The sequence below is a fragment of the Populus euphratica genome, unplaced genomic scaffold (assembly GCF_000495115.2).
Source record: "Populus euphratica unplaced genomic scaffold, PopEup_1.0 scaffold403.1, whole genome shotgun sequence".
NCBI lineage: Eukaryota > Viridiplantae > Streptophyta > Magnoliopsida > Malpighiales > Salicaceae > Populus > Populus euphratica.
Genome location: NW_011500081.1, coordinates 56,843 through 73,854, shown reverse-complemented (window position 1 = coordinate 73,854; position 17,012 = coordinate 56,843). Strand labels below are relative to the sequence as shown.

The following is a 17,012-nucleotide window of genomic DNA, read 5'->3' as shown; positions in this document are numbered from 1 at the left end:
GGATGCTTCATGGACGTGTCCTGACCCCAACACGATGAAGTAAAGAGAAGTAAAGAATGAAAAATTCTAGTTGGCAGAGAGTGGATGGATAAATGATCGTTTGAGGAGAGGCTCGGTGGTCCTTTGTTCGAGGGAAGGATTGTTAGGTATGCGATCAAAGTCCCACATTGGTTAGAAATGAAGAGGATCAAGGGTATATAAAGATGGACAAATATCTCCATTGATATGAGGTCTTTTGGGTATAATCCAAGAACAAATCCATGAGGGCTTAGACCCAAAGTGGACAATATCATACCAATATGGAGATAAGTGGTGTCCATAGTCCTTACACTTTTGACCTGAAATAGTAAAAAATATACTTAAAGAAATATCAAATTATTCACAAATGGAAGAGTACTTAAAATTTCTTGAAACAATAGTAAGAAAAGGTAAAACTATAATTTCCTGCTCAAATTGCAATATTTCTCCGTCTAACATTTTCTGAAGTTAGTTTGGGAAGAACATACCTTCCCAAACTAATATTTTCTATAGCTTTCAACATGTAATTGATAATCATTAAATTCCTACTATACGTCCGAACAACATCTTTCACCTTTTTTTCTAGTAATTTCTTGAGTAAAAACCTTTTCTTGCAACATGTCCATAATCACACTAGTCATGTGTTCCACTTTGATTTCTTGAGTAAATATCAAATTATCTCGTTGAGGTTTTAGAAGCACGATCGTTAACCATCAAACTTATCGGGCTTGGAATGAAGCATTTTTATATGCAAATGATCTCATCTGAGGGTTTCAATATGTTATCATGATGAGCATCAAGCTTGTCTGGTCTGGATGATTTCAGGACTGAACTCTGCCGGTTCAGTGGGGCGAAGATATATCCTGCCAAGGGCATCAGATTCGTTCGCTCAGATTCCCGGGTAATTTGCAGTTTGGTGGCGTTGTGTTCTGTTTTTATTTTATATCTTCTGCAGTACAATCTATGAGACTAATAAGTGGTGCCTTTTCAATCAATTCATTCTACATGCTTTTTTTTTATTCTTTTTTTTTCTAAAATTATAATCAATATGAGTTTGACACATCTCCCAATATTTTTTAAAAATGAAAATTAGTGAAATATTGAGGTGACCATGAATGAAGCATGAATAGCAAGCAGACAATGTAAATGGTAACTCCAAGGGGTTGGTCTAGTGAAACTTAATTATGGGCTTGGAGGTTTACTCTCTTCAGATCTTCAGTTTGAACTTTTCTAGCATCAAATCTTTTACGGCCGAGAGCTGTGTGGCTTAACACTGTGTAAAGATCAGTTCCAGGCTGTCAAGACTTGGTTTAGCACGTGAAAGCTGGGACAAGATATTCTGTGATTCAAGAAAAAAAACAATGTTAATGGTTTGAGTTGAATGTTAATTTTGTTAAAAAATGATTTGAGTTGAATGTTAATTTTGTTAAAAAAAATAGCAAGTGTTGAATGTTACTAAAAGTTTCCCTTTCTCAAAAATAGTAAGTCTTGAATGTTACTAAAAGTTTCCCTTTCTCTCTGTTTCTTTTCTTTTGTTGTTCTTCTTGTTATTCAAGAACCCTTCTTTCTTCTTTAATTACCAGATTAATTGGATGGCAACACATTGATTTGAATTAAATCCGGAAAAAAAAAAGTTCACTGTGCACTGTTCTTCGATCTTGGAGTCCCTAAAAATAGAACATCAGGTTCCTAAGCATTCCGTTAAATTTTCAATTGCAACTGTCAATTATTAATAAGGTGAAACTATTAATAATAGCATTTACATTGTTTTCCAGATTATGAACGGCTGTTCACTAGTGCATTGTAAATTAAAGTTTGCTGTGAAGATTTTCCATTTGAGTAAACATATATGTTCAAATAACTATGGTTCTGGAGCTTCAAAACTTCAAAAACAAACCAGGTATGGCCATGACCACCTTGCTGCATACAGAAAGATGTTAAATAGCTCCATGGATGCTGTACTGGTGTGTTATTGGCTGTCCCGTCTCTGGCGTAATCAAGTTTTCTTTCTTTCTTTTTTGTTCCAAGGACTGTTGTGCCTTCGAAGTATACTAATTCCTATATTTGATCTTACACTTCTAATTTTAGAACCCTTTTGATCCTGTCGATTTTGCGATATTGAATCATTCTTCATCTTATCTCCTTGTCATAAAATAAAAGAAAAGGAACCCTACTCGGAAAACATTTATCTTACCCGTGTCAGTTCCCATTTTCACTTCAGAAGAGAACATGGCTGGTGTACTTGTTTCTGCGCTTGCATTTACAATCTTGGGCAACTTGCATTCACTAGCGCTGTAAAATATTGGTTTTTCCGAGGGTCTGGCCACTGCGCAGCGTGACTGCATGGTTATGGGGTCACCGAAGGGCACCGGACACTGATAAAAAAAAAAAAAAACTGAGTGTAGAGAAGAAGACGTTTGCTAACAAACTGGACACTGATAAAAAAAAAAACTGTGTAGAGAAGAAGACGTTTGCTAACAAACAAGGCAATTCAAGTAGACAAATTCTGTCTTCAAATCACAGCCATGTTCCTTCTTTGAAACTTCAATTGCTTTATTGTAAGCATAGCTAGTCAAGTCTGAACTGTGTGGAGCCTAATCAATATAGTCAGGGACGGCAGTTTTAATATCTTAATAAAATTGAACCACCACATTATTAATCACTAATGTAATGAATAATTGATCGATAGCAGAAGAAAAGCTCATCACCAAACACTTTCACCTTTGCCATTCTCATCTCACACTGCTCTGTCTTCTCAATACATACCGTTTCTTGCTTACACCCCTGCTTTTGGTTATCCTTGAACCTATTCTACTTCTTGTCAACATCCAATTATTTTCCATTCGAAAACAAGCTATGGCTGATTCCTGCTCTCGCGAGTACAATCATGGGAACTTGAATTCCCCAATTCTTCAAGAGCTTGGACTGGCTGGGGGCCGAGAGACTGAGCTTGAAAATCTCAACCGCGTTCAGAACTATTCGAGCTGTGATGCAAGATGCAGAGGAGAAGCAGTGGAAGAGTGGGCCTATAAAGGCGTGGCTCAGAGACATCAAGGATGCAGCTTATGATGCTGATGATTTGCTAGATGAGTTTGCAATTGAAGCTCAGTTGCATCAGCAGCCAAGAGATCTCAAATATCGAGTTAGTTCCTTCTTTCCTATCAATCATAATCCACTTGTTTTTCGACAAAGAATGGTGCATAAATTGAAGAATGTTAGAGAAAAACTAGATGCCATTGCCAAGGAGAGACACAATTTCCATCTAAGTGAAGGGGCTTTGGAGATAGAAGCAGGTATTTTTGATTGGTGTCAGACTTGGTCATGGGTGAATGCATCAGAAATTTATGGAAGGGGCAAGGAGAAACAAGATCTGGTCAACGTGCTGCTCACCATTTCAGATTATTTCTCTATTTATGGAAAGGGGGGGCTGGGTAAAACAACACTTTCTCATTTAGTCTACAACGACGGAAGAATAGAAGGGCATTTTCATTTGCGGATTTGGGTGTGCGTATCAGTTGATTTCAACATAAAAAGACTGACAACATCCATCATCGAGTCCATTCAACGCACTTCTCCAAATATTCAACAGTTGGATGTTCTTCTACGATGCGTCCAAGAAAAGTTAGGAGGTAAGAAGTTTTTGCTCATATTGGATGATGTTTGGAATGATGACCATGATAACTGGAGCAAATTGAAAGATGCATTGAGTTGTGGAGCTAAAGGGAAGTGCAGTTATTGTCACTACTCGTTTGGGAACTATGGCTGAAAAAATGGCCACAAATCCTGTTCAGCACATGGAAACATTGTCGGATGAGAAGAAGTTTGTGTTGATGGTCAAAGATGGTAGGAGAAGAAGTTTTCGTGACTGTCGTGGTTTAGAGGAGCTACCACCGTGGGAGCTGCTGGTTGTGGGTGTCACGTCTATCGGAGAAGTATGTTAGCCTGTTACTGGTGCTTCGGGTGGTGGCCGATAGTGATGTTCTTCTTCCTCCATGGTTCTCAGGTTCTCTTAGGTCTGAACAGTGAGATGAGATGGGTTTTTTTTTTGGTGAAGGTGCAAGGGAGAGAGGAGCTATTTGGGTTTTTTAGTGAAGGTGCAAGGGAGAGAGGAGCTATTGGTTTTTAGAGTGAGGAGGTCTGATAGAGGATTAGTTGCTGGAACTTTCGTGGTATGTAGTGTTGGAAAAAAAAATCAATCGGTCTCCTTCTCTCTTGGGAAAGGTTGAAGATGATGAGAGTGCAGTATTTTAATTTTGAGGAAATCCACGTTGAGTTTAGCAAAACTTTTCGTATTTTTTTTTTTTAATGTAATGTAACTGTTGTTTCTTAATGTAATGGGGCACAAGACTCCTTGATGTTATATGGAGTTCATGGCAATACATGGGCATCAAATTCATCGTAAGAAAATGTTAATGAGCATGACAAGGTTCAAGTATAATAAACACTTGATCATACGTGGACAAGTGAGAATGGTACACGTTCACAAGACATGACAGCAAACTAGTCCTCCGAGGGCCCCCAACTTCCACCTAATTCAAGGCTTCTAGTAGGGATAATGCCTTCTTCTAGTAGGGAAATACCAACTTTCTTTCTATCTATAGATATTTCCACATATTCTTCCAATACAAATCCCCTATGCCTTTTATTACTCCCTTCAAGGTTTTTATGGAGAAAAAGAAACCTAAAGGTGGTGACAGCACTGGTGATTTAGCCCTAGTAAAGGCGGCTGCATGGGCATGGTACCAACATGGCTCAGGGTCAGAAGGAAAGCCTATCTGTGAATCTGATGTTACAGGTTCTCGTCAAGCTCCAAGACCGTCAAGATACAAGCTAGAATATATGAGATCGAGAGTGAAGGAAGATACCATGGATGGCTCAGAAGCACCTAGTCAAATCGGTGCAGATAATTCTCTACTTGATAACTATGAGGTAGAGAGCATTTCAAAGCACCTTGACTATCTTATAGAGTCAAGCAGCAAGAGATCTTATGGCGTCGAGATCTTTGATAGAGATGATCATCTTCATCGCGGAAAAAGTATCTCATTATTGGATAGTGATCAAACTTGTGGAATGAAGCAGAAGAAGAACAAGTCGAAATTTTTCTTACAAGGTTGTTGGCTAAGACATTCGGTTGTTTGTGGCACAAGGGAAGATGTGGTGAACATACAAGAGCTTTAGCGCGCTGCGTCAGCAGCCGGAAAGGTATATTCCGGTAGTTGGGTGGTTGCCAGTTGAGCCACAAGAACTGCCAACGGTGGGTGAATGTACAGCAACTTCTTAAATTGTTACCTACACAAACTTTTATCTCTTCCATGACTTTTTTCCTTTCTTTTCTTTTTTTCAATGGAAACACTTAAATATTACACTACGAAACATAGAAAACTTTCCCTTTCTCTCATCTCAAAGTAAGAAAGATTTGATCTCATATAAGCATATAAAAATTACACATGTTTAATATTTTGATTTTTAATTTTTTCTTTTTTTCTTTTTTTAACTCAATTAAAATAGGTGAGTTTAATAATTAAATTCATTTACACTACGAGGCACTCCTTAACTTTTGCCTTCCTAGAATAATAATAAATCCAATTTACTACATATATATATATATATGTTCCAAGTTTGTGTTATAAGATCTTATGAAGGTGCCTTGAAGGAAAGGATAAAAACAGTAGTTGGAGAGATCAATTATAAGACAAATTTACTATATATATATATATGTTACAAGTTTGTGTTATAAGATCTTATGAAGGCCAATTTACTACATATATATATATATATGTTCCAAGTTTGTGTTATAAGATCTTATGAAGGTGCCTTGAAGGAAAGGATAAAAACAGTAGTTGGAGAGATCAATTATAAGATTTGATTTCGACTAGGTACTTGATGATGAACTTGTACAAATATCAATCAACATCACTATTCTTCTTCTGATGCCACAATTAGACAAAACAAAACCACTAGCACCGACTGATCCTGTGTTGAAATTGCTCTTTGATGCTGCTTGTTTAGGACGAAGTATGGTTCAAGCTAAGCTGCATTATTGGCTGAGGAAACTAAGATAAGTATGGTTCAAGCTAAGATGCATTATTGGCTGAGGAAACTAAGATAAGATAGGATAAAACAAGGTGAAATCGTAGTATTAATCAATAATATTTTTTTTTAAAATTAATCCCCGAATGGACATGATAACTATGATAAAAACCACGGTAGACTGAAAAAATTTCTCCTGAATTAACCTAATGGTCAAGGAGTTGATTAGAAGAAATTCCTCGTCTCAATTCTAAAAATGAAGAATGGTTGGACACCAATTTGAGAGGCTTCTCATGCTTGATGACATCCGGTCCACACCTACCAAAAGTGACCCCATGTCGGTCACATGTGATTCTATGTGTGCGTGGGAGTTCTATTTTCACTACATAGGTAAATTTGGTCATAAAATTATTGTGTTTTTAAGAATGAAATGGAGAATTGCAAGACTGCTCTATAATTACAAAGAAAAAGAAAATAATGACAGTGTCGTTCCCTGTGAGAAAGGCATTGTGCAATTGGGGCATTTTGCTCCAGAAACGAGAGCAGGAAAAAAAAGGTGTAATGTCCATCAAATTTCACTTCAACTCTTATCTTAACTTTTAATCTATCAAAAAAGAAAAAGAAAATTAATTATCTCTAATTTAACTCAAGATTTCAATAGCTTCTGACTATTACAACATCTAATGGAGGATCTCCTTGTGAATTTATTTTAATTAAGAACTTCTTTTTGAAATCTTATTACCATATGAATTTTGTAAAGAAAATATGGGAGGAAAAGAGGATGGAGTGAAACAAAAGAATGGAAAGGTTCCCCCTTTTGTTTGTGTTTTTAATTTGATCCTTATTGGATTTTTTATATTTAGCTTTCAACTCGTCTATGATTATCAAATGAAGGCAGCAGCAAACCAAGAAACAAATGAAATGGCTACTTTCAAACTCCCTAAAACCCACCTCTCTCCTCCAAAAACCCTCTGCGCCTTCTCCACTTGGTACTCACCACCCCCACAACCCCCACCAAGACAGTCGCCGCCGCCTTCACGCGATGAATCTCCGATTCTCACAACAATCTCTGAAGCAATAAAAAACATTGAAACAAAACCACTTCACATTTCTCTCAAAAACATCCTACCTTCATTCAAAGCCCATCACTTTATTAGCCTCGTTAACCAAAATCCTTACTTTCTACCTCCAAAATCCCTCCTTTCTTTCTTTGACTTTCTATCTTCATACCCTACTTTTAGCCACACAGTTCAGTCTTATTGCAGCATGGTTCATTTCCTCATTGCACATCGAATGAACCAACAAGCTGAGTGTTTGCTCCATTTTGTTGTTTCGCGTAAAGGGAAAGGATCAGCTTCTTCCGTTTTTGCTTCAATTCTTGAAACTAAAGGTACCCTTGCGTCAAGTTTTGTTTTTGATGCTTTAATGAGTGTGTATACTGAATTTGGTTACGTGTCTGATGCTATTCAGTGTTTTAGATTGACAAAGAAGCATAATTTGAAAATCCCATTTAATGGTTGCAAGTGTTTGCTTGAAAGAATGATTAAAATGAGCTCTCCTATGGTAGCTTTGAAGTTTTATCTGGAGATCTTGGATTCTGGGTATCCACCAAATGTGTATAGTTTTAATATTTTAATGAATAGATTGTGTAAAGAAGGTAAAGTTAAGGATGCTCAATCGATTTTTGATGAAATTCGGAAGACAGGTCTGCAGCCCACTGCTGTTAGTTTTAATACTTTGATTAATGGTTACTGTAAATCAGGAAATTTAGACGAGGGTTTTAGGTTGAAGATGGTAATGGAGGAGTTTAGGGTTTTCCCTGATGTTTTTACTTATAGTGCTTTGATTGATGGGTTGTGTAAGGCGTGTCAGTTGGATGATGCGAATCATTTGTTTAAGGAAATGTGTGATAGAGGACTGGTTCCTAATGATGTTACTTTTACCACATTGATTAGTGGGCAGTGCAAGAATGGGAGAGTTGATTTGGCCTTGGAAATTTATCAGCAAATGTTTACTAAAGGTTTGAAAGCTGATTTGGTGTTGTACAATACACTCGTCAATGGCCTTTGTAAGAGTGGATATTTTAGGGAAGCAAGGAAGTTTGTTGGCGAGATGACTAAGAGAGGTTTGAGACTTGATAAATTTACGTACACTACACTTTTGGATGGTAGTTGCAAGGAGGGAGATTTGGAATTGGCTTTGGAGATGAAGAAGGAAATGGTAAAAGCAGGTATTCAGCTAGATAATGTAGCCTTCACAGCCATTATTTCTGGATTGTGTAGAGATGGAAAAATAGCAGATGCAGAGAGAACATTGAGGGAGATGTTGAGAGCGGGTTTGAAACCAGATGATGGCACATATACCATGGTCATGGATGGGTTCTGTAAGAAGGGTGATGTGAAGATGGGATTTAAGTTGCTCAAAGAGATGCAGAGCGATGGACATATACCAGGAGTGATCACTTACAATGTGCTTATGAATGGACTCTGCAAGCAAGGCCAGGTGAAAAATGCTGATATGCTTTTGAATGCAATGCTCAATTTGGGTGTAGTTCCAGATGACATTACTTACAACATTTTATTACAAGGGCATTGCAAACATGGGAAACTAGGAGACTTCCAAAATTTCAAGACTGAAATGGGGCTTGTTTCTGACTATGCATCTTATAGATCACTATTGAATGAGTTGAGCAAAGCTTCTAAAGATCGTCAAAAGAGATGATTTCTGACGGTTGCATATTTCATATACAGACCGTTGATAGTTGATAAACTTAGATTTGATCTCTCAGTTGATCAGAGCGTAGGTAAGATCTCTCAGCAAACTGGCTAATTGATTTACTTGACTTTAGATTTCTGGACGCAGAACACAGAGTTTATAGCACTTGTAACCTACTATCATATGTCAAGGATTGAACTGTATAAATACATACCTTTTAACAAGTAGAACGATTCTTTTATCCAAAAATAAAATAAATAATTAGAAAAACAAGATCTTTAAAGTTTTCTTGTCAGCAAGAGTAGCATAGCTTTTAATGGAGGGTATCTGCCATGTACTGTTTGTTCACTTCTTTCTGTCCTCCCTTGCTCTGTCTTTAATTTCAATTTATGACCATTTTTTAATAAAGGGAATGCAATGTCTAGTGGATTATGCTATATACTGCGTTAATTCTTCATCATACCTTAACCATCTTTTGAGACCGTAGTTCTTTTTGCAGTTACTGCATGCTATAAGCTTTTAATAAGCTTATCCTTGACTCTACTAACCCAACTCATCTGATTTAAGTCCAGAAATAGTAGAGTCAGCTGATCATCTTGGTAGCTACAATTAATAAAAAACTTACTGCTGGTCTATGAACTGATCGCTTAAGTTTTGCTGATTCATTAATTTACTGTGTCATGCCCCTCACAAAGTTCTGCTCTTTGTAGCCGATCATAGTTTCATCTACTCTTACTTGAAACATCTCTTAAGCATTGTTTTTGCATATGTAACAATTACTTGCTACTATAAGAACGCCATTTGTTTTCAGGAAACATTATCTTTACTGTTATCCTATTGCCATATATATGTAATGCACAGACATTTCAAAGCAATGTTGAAGAGCTCATTCTGTGAGCATAGGTGTAAGCTTGTTCTTGGGCTTAAGTTGGTTTGATGAATGAAATCACTTACGTCCTTAACCCTTGTGAAGCGTTTGAAATCCTTAGCTTCAAGATACTTTGTAAAGTTTTTGCTAAATGTTGTCTGTATTTTTCCGGTTGGATTCACTCAGATTGTTGACTGAAGGCATGTAATATGATTGAACTTCGAATCTCTAGCACGCAAAAATTTAGTTTCAAAATTTCAGTAACGATTTGTTGGTGAATTGTTCTTCTTTTTTTGGTATAATAGTATCAGAAGCTAGACTAGCTCCTCAAGAAACGAACACCACAGCATCACCATGTAATGCTTGCAGAACTCGCAAATAAGAGAGCACTTTAGGGAGAGAGACTACTAGCTCATTAATATCAGAATCGGAGGACCTAAATTTGAAGTTCAGAGCATTCAACAAAGGAATCAGAACCAGAGGCACCCAACTTTGCCAAAGCTTTTACCCTCTCCAAGAACGAGTAATTTTGCAGGACCAGTTGCTGTTAAACAGCTCATTAATATCAGCAACTAGAGCATCGTATGGATGAAATAAAGAATTGCCCTCCCTGACCATACGAAAGGCTTCCTGAGAATCAACTTTAAGAATCATCTTTCTAAATCCCAAGCTTCCAAGCATGATGTAAAATTGTAAACCTTGCTGCATAGCTTGAAGTTCAGTTCAGCCACCAAAACCTGAATAAATTATTCATACGAGAATATTTTGTATCAGAGAATTATATTATTTTTTTAATAATTAGCCCATAAGTAGAAAATTTCAAAAAAAAAAGAAAAAAGAATGGTGACAATAGATATATATACATGTTTTTCTACTATTTTCATATCATATTTCATATTTTTTGAACAATGAATTTAAATATTTATATTATATTTATCAGATATCTATTATTTAAAAAATATCTATTATTCTATATATATAATTTCATCATATTTTTTTTTATCCTATTTATATGTGCACAGCATTAATATTTATAATTTAATCATGGACTGATTTGGATTGGATTGTAGATCGGATAATATTTATATCGTAGTAATCATATTTATTGGATTTCAAAGGAACAGCGTCGTTTCTTGCTTAAAGCGACCACGAATCAGTTTCAGTCGACCAAGACAAGGCAAGAAGCCAAAAACAAGACGAATCAAATTGACAAGGCAGAAGAGAATGCAAGAAATGGGGAAGCAGCAAGCGCTGATTTTGATCCCAAAAATGGTGAAAATCCCTCCTCTTCAAGCCTTATCACTCTTCAACTCCTCGATTCAACAAGGCTTCCAACAAACTCACCACTCCATTTCTTTCCTTCTCCAACACCTTCTTGACCATCACAAACTTCCCCATGCACAATCTCTCCTCCTCCAAATACTTTCCAACAGAATCTCCTCTCCCTTTTTCACTGTCCCATCTCTTCTCCACCATTTAACACATAATCAAAACCAGAACCAGAACCCATCTATGAGTACTGCTCCTCTCTATGAAACAATCATCAATGCCCATCTTAAATCTCAATTACTAGACAAAGCCCTCGTCTTTTTCAATGAAATGGTTGATAAAGGTCTTGTCTTTCGCCCTAACATTTTTAATAGTCTCTTGGGTTCTCTTGTGGGATCAAATTGTTTTGAGAAAGCTTGGTTGGTTTTTAATGAATTGAAAGAGACGGTTAAGCTTGATGTCTATAGTTTTGGGATAATGATCAAGGGTTGTTGTCAAAATGGTAATTTGGATAGAAGTTTTCAACTGTTGGGTCTTTTACAAGACATGGGTCTTTCTCCTAATGTTGTCATATACACTACTTTGATTGATGGTTGTTGTAAGAATGGTGATATTGAAAGAGCTAGGTTGTTTTTTGATAAGATGGGAGAGATGGGTTTGGTTGCAAATCAGTATACTTTTACGGTATTGATTAATGGGTTGTTTAAGAAAGGACTTAAGAAAGATGGTTTTGATTTGTTTGAGAAGATGAAGATTAATGGGCTGTTTCCCAATTTGTATACGTATAATTGTTTGATGAATGAGTATTGCAGTGAAGGAAAAATATGCAGAGCTTTTGACTTGTTTGATGAAATGCGTGAGAGAGGTGTAGAAGCAAATGTCGTCACGTATAATACTTTGATCGGTGGCATGTGTAGAGAGGAGAGGGTTTGGGAGGCTGAGAAGTTGGTGGATCAAATGAAGAAAGCTGCTGTTAGTCCTAATTTAATCACATATAACACATTAATAGGTGGATTTTGTGATGTTGGGAATTTGGATAAGGCTTCAAGTTTACTAGATCAATTAAAGTCAAATGGTCTATCTCCATCTTTGGTGACCTATAATATTCTCATTGAAGGATATTCCAAGGCTGGAAATTGGAAAGGAGTTGCTGATTTAGCAAGGGAGATGGAGGGGAGAGGCATTTCTCCTTCTAAAGTGACATGTACTGTTTTAATTGATGCTTATGTTCGATTGCAAGAAATGGAGAAAGCATTTCAAATTTATTCCTCTATGGAGAAGTTTGGTTTGGTTCCTGATGTCTACGTCTATGGTGTGCTAATACATGGTCTGTGCATGAAAGGTAACATGAAAGAATCATCAAAACTGTTTAGATCAATGGGTGAAATACACGTGGAACCAAGTGACGTGATATACAATACAATGATCCATGGTTACTGCAAAGAGGATAACTCCTATAGGGCTTTGAGGTTGCTTAGAGAAATGGAAGCTAAGGGGTTGGTTCCAAATGTGGCTAGCTACAGTTCTATCATCGGAGTCCTATGCAAGGATGGGAAGTGGGAAGAAGCTGAGGTTTTATTAGACAAGATGATAGAATTGCAACTGAAACCGTCAGCTTCCATCTTAAACATGATCTCCAAAGCCAAAAATTTTACAGAATTGAATATTTAAAGGACTCTTGGCGTGAAGTGGCAAAGCAGAATTCCGTGAAAGATGGAGCCTTTGAGATAATGGTAACATTGGTAAAAGAATCCGCAAAGATTTGAAACACACACCCACATTTTGGGACAGACTAACAGAGACTGCAAGACACACAGTGTGGGAGAGGGCACTGAAAACGATCCAATCCTGTTGTATAGAAACTAATATCAGCAGTTCCGTATGAATGAATCAAGTTTTTTAGCATGATAAGGCATCTAATATTTTACCTATTTGATCTTTTCAATTTCACATAGAAATTTGTTCAAAAAAATCACATAGAGATGGGAAATCACGCACTTATGTTTTGAGTATCCCCTTGTTCTTCGTTGCAAAACATTACTTTTTATGGAATTATTAGTTATGTCCAAAGCATGTACCTTAACAACTAGTTTCAGTATAATGTTAGGACAAACAATAAAAAGAAGAAGAATAAATAAACGTACAGTTGTTGCAAGTTCTTGATCCGACCCACCTCTGGGGCAAGAAATCCCCTTAAAAAAAAATACCTGGATACGTTTCTGCAAAAATATAACTCCAACAAAAAAATGGTTATAACTTGATTCACTGATAAATGCACCTCATATGTACCATGTGCTAGGATCTAATTAGAGAAAGACTAGCATATATAATACGGAGTTTTGATAGAAAATTTTGATGTATCATCTCTTACATCTTTAATAGATGGTCTCGAGCAAAGGAGCTGGAAATGCCAGACCACCTGCAAGGATCTTCATCTGAGGCATCCCAATTTAACAAAACCATACCTGGGCCTTCATACAAAGCTTTCTTTGAATTTTGTAAGTATCCAAACTTTTCAGAAGTCTATAAATTCCATTTTGTGAAAAGTACAAGACTGCCAAAAGTTTTCCGGGTCACTAGATTTCATTGAGTACATTACTTTTAACACTGGAATTCAGATCACATAACTTCCAATCCTACTCGTGCTATTTGGTCACCATGTAATTGTAGGAAGGATAGCAGATTGAACCTACTTGGAATCTTGAATTTTTTAAATTGATTACACAATAAATAACACCACTCAATGTAGCCTAATGACACTAGTTAGCTCAGCTTAGAACTATAATAACAATGTGATAAAGCAAATACCTTCATCTTTAGCTAAGGATCAGTCACAGGTCGCAACAAGAATTAGAGAAACAACACAAACAAGTTGCAGTGCTGCATATGGTTTTTATTTCCTCTGATTTTCTTCTCTATTGTCTCTACCAGCTGCTACCTGCAACCAGATTCTGCAATATGGGTGCGAAAATGAGCCTGCTAGCGTCACAGGTATGATCATGAACTCAATCCACTATTTTCTCTTTTGCACAGGATTCTATATACATCATGCTTGCTTCTTTGTTTTCATATCTATCATATTCAGGGGTTCACCCTGTCCCTTGTCGTGTTTATGCAATTCATTTAATGTAATTACATGTGCAGATTTTGCTTGCAGCTCTTATTAAACGGAAATTTGGAACATCTGCAGACGTGACTTAAATGTCACATTGGTATGCAGGTATAGTTGTGGCATGTATCTGCTTCTTTGTTCCTGCTTTCGCAATGCCAAGTGAAATCCGGTCAGCCGGGCAAAGCATCGTACTCTCGGTTAATATGTTTTTCGCCTTCTCTATTGCTCAATTGTTTCTTCCTATGCTTTCCCTGATGAAATGTGGCCTGTTCATCTTCTTTCCGAGTTTGTGGCAATTATGACTTCTTCCTTTATTCCTTTCTTGCCTGAAAGGAAGCACGTACCAATTGAAGAGATGTACAAAGTGTGGAAAGAACATTTGTTTAGGAGGAAATTCATGCCTGTAGATGATCCCCGAGCAACTGTCACCTCCTATGGAGAACCATACTCCAGGCACCCAACCGGAAGGCATTTTGTGTTCAAGCTTCACAGTAGTCTTTCTCTCCAACTCGAAACAAGTAAAACTGCCGGGGAGAGTAATTTTTAAAAAAATAAAAAATTATGCCTTATTAATTTGTTCATGTCATTTTTGTAATTTAATTGACGTGTTGTTAATTATTTCATGTCATATTAAATGCGAAAAGATTCATATTATGATTATAATTCATTAAATTGATTATTTGAGATAAAATTACAATAAACTCATTGATTGGTACATGATTTTTAATATAATTTATTAAATTGATGGTTTATATAAATTTAATAATAATAAATTCATGGGTTTTGTTATTAAAAGTTATTGAAAAATACTTAAAAAGTCAATTGATTTGGTTTATTTAGACAAAACAAAGTTGAAAATACTTTATATTTTAGACACCCTCTGTCACCGGCTCTGATTCCCTTCTTGAGCACCGCACCCACCACCAGCAATGGTATTGCATCGGATACAGTTAGCTAAAGTTACAGCAAAACGCAAGGTCTCCCAACGCCTCTCCTTGAGTACGAGAGCTTCATATACATCCACAACCAAACCTGCCCAATTCCTACAGTGCCGGAAAAGCTCTCTCTCCCTCCTCAGGGGAGCTTCCAGGAAAGGCCGCTCCTCTGTATACACGGTTAATATAATTCCCAACAAATAGAGATACAGCCGCCTTCCTCCTATCTACTGCTCTTTATATGGTATGCACACAATAAATACGAAGCCCCCAAATAAACCGGCCTTTAACACAGCCCAATCAATCCACAAGTTGGCTAGGTGAACATGAAACTCTACCCGAGTCGGGTAAAGTTTCGAGTCGATAAATTACAGATTCAGTGGAGCATAAATGATCTAGCATTCACTAAAAAAAGAAAAAATCCACAGACGTACCATAGCCAGCCAGGAAATGATCTACCGTTCCCTTTCTACAATTTTATGTCGCCATCTCCAAAGAAACAGATTCATTTTGAAACCCATGATATTCCTTTCTAGTTTTAGCATTAACATACCATAGCGTATAGCATGATGGTCAGTATCTGTAACCAAATTTATTATTGTTCCCTTTCCCTTTTACGAATATCCTGTTAATATCCTATATGAGGTTGTGATCAATTTATTTTTCAGTAAAATTTGAGATTTTTTATTTTTAGTTTATTTTTAGTGTTTTTAGATTTTTTGATGTGCTATGTCTGAATTTTAAAAATATATTATTTTATATATTTCCAAACAGAAATATTTTTAAAAAGATCTCTAATTTACTCTCTAACATCTTTTTTTTTTTCCATCAATTATTTAGCTAGAAAATGAAGTATCAAAAGAATGAGACAATGATAAAAGAAAAGGTGGAATGGGCTGCATTGCATCCCTGTAACAAGGAAAAGTTAGGGGAGGAAGGGGGACCATGCTGAGCAGTTGTAAGAGTTCAGCATACAAAATGGGTAGCAGCCTGCCATGGCCAGCCAGGAAAGCAGATCTCTTTCTTCTGCGTGGTTGCTTTCTTTTCATTTATTGATTCAAGGAAAACTACATAATGGCAATTTGCCATCATAGCTAGCTTGGCCTAGTTAGGGTTTGGTCATCCTCTGCGGAAAGTGAGTGAGATTCTACGGGCGTGCGTGCACTGGATGCTAGTAATTTATTTGTGGCTAGCTTCTCAAGAAATGGCTGGTTCACACCCTTCAAGCCAGCTGTTCTCTCGTCTCTTCCCTTCCAAAGTCGTCTTCTTTCACCACCCTTTTCTGCTACCTTCCAAGACGTAGATAACGATGTTTTCTCCGTCTTAATTAAGACGAACTACTTTTCAGATCTCCTCAAATGGCTGCCATTAGTTTGGACTTTAAACCATGTCTTAGTTTTCGACTTCTTGGTGAGAAATGATTAAAGCATGAGTGGCCACTACGTTAGTCTGTGATTTCGTGGATTAAAGTGTCCATTGCGATGCGACAAGACAGCTTCAGTCCCACGGGCTTAGCATTGTTTAAGAGTTGGTGCTCCTATTAATGGTGGTTTAAGTTAAAAACAATGGGATTTATGGTAAATGTGATTTGTCTATGTCATTGATTGTTTTGCTCGAATCTTGGAATCAATATATACAAATAATTCAATCCTCTAGGTACATGATGGAAACAATTGAAAGATGTTTTTTTCAAAAATCTAAAGATGAATTTAAGATATATTAGATTTTATTGTGTATGTGTATATATAAGGATGAGGTCGGTTTTTATAAAAAAACAAATTAGATAAATAATTAATATGATAGGATTCAATCGAAAAAACCTTGATTAACTTATAACTTGACTATTTAGGTTAAAATGTACAAATATTTTTTAGTTTTTTTATTTAAAATAATATTATTTTAATTTTTTTAATACCCTGTTCTTATATCAAGTCAACCCAGTGTTGATTTTGCTTACTCTGCTTCTCTCATTATCCTTTTTTACTTGCTTTTTCTGAGATAATCGGCTTCCTTAAAAAAAAAAAAAAAAAAAAACCCTTCTAAAAACCCTTACTTTTTAAATTTT

The 17,012-nt window shown here is 36.5% G+C and overlaps 3 protein-coding genes across 8 annotated transcripts; all 3 read left to right on the top strand.

Annotated features, from left to right (window-relative positions):
- The first annotated feature begins 2,705 nt into the window (after positions 1-2,705).
- LOC105108794 (putative disease resistance protein RGA4) lies at positions 2,706-4,418 on the top strand. Of its 2 annotated transcripts, none has more exons than XM_011003251.1 (2): positions 2,706-4,066; positions 4,108-4,418. In XM_011003251.1, the coding sequence occupies exon 1, from the start codon at positions 3,008-3,010 to the stop codon at positions 3,782-3,784; it is 777 nt and encodes a 258-aa protein (XP_011001553.1). In that variant the 5' UTR covers positions 2,706-3,007; the 3' UTR covers positions 3,785-4,066; positions 4,108-4,418. The 2 variants fall into 2 exon arrangements, with proteins under 2 accessions (XP_011001553.1, XP_011001552.1); XM_011003250.1 differs by having other exon boundaries at positions 2,706-4,072; positions 4,113-4,418.
- Positions 4,419-6,816: 2,398 nt separating this feature from the next.
- Positions 6,817-10,452, top strand: LOC105108795 (Pentatricopeptide repeat (PPR) superfamily protein). Its single transcript, XM_011003252.1, has 2 exons — positions 6,817-8,851; positions 9,937-10,452. Exon 1 carries the CDS (start codon positions 6,937-6,939, stop codon positions 8,767-8,769), a length of 1,833 nt encoding a protein of 610 aa, XP_011001554.1. The 5' UTR covers positions 6,817-6,936; the 3' UTR covers positions 8,770-8,851; positions 9,937-10,452.
- A 291-nt stretch (positions 10,453-10,743) lies between these two features.
- LOC105108792 (Pentatricopeptide repeat (PPR-like) superfamily protein) lies at positions 10,744-14,684 on the top strand. Of its 5 annotated transcripts, none has more exons than XM_011003249.1 (3): positions 10,744-12,807; positions 13,832-13,891; positions 14,121-14,684. In XM_011003249.1, the coding sequence occupies exon 1, from the start codon at positions 10,856-10,858 to the stop codon at positions 12,569-12,571; it is 1,716 nt and encodes a 571-aa protein (XP_011001551.1). In that variant the 5' UTR covers positions 10,744-10,855; the 3' UTR covers positions 12,572-12,807; positions 13,832-13,891; positions 14,121-14,684. The 5 variants fall into 5 exon arrangements, with proteins under 5 accessions (XP_011001551.1, XP_011001548.1, XP_011001550.1 ...); XM_011003246.1 differs by having other exon boundaries at positions 14,045-14,684; XM_011003248.1 differs by having other exon boundaries at positions 10,744-13,398.
- Positions 14,685-17,012: the final 2,328 nt, after the last annotated feature.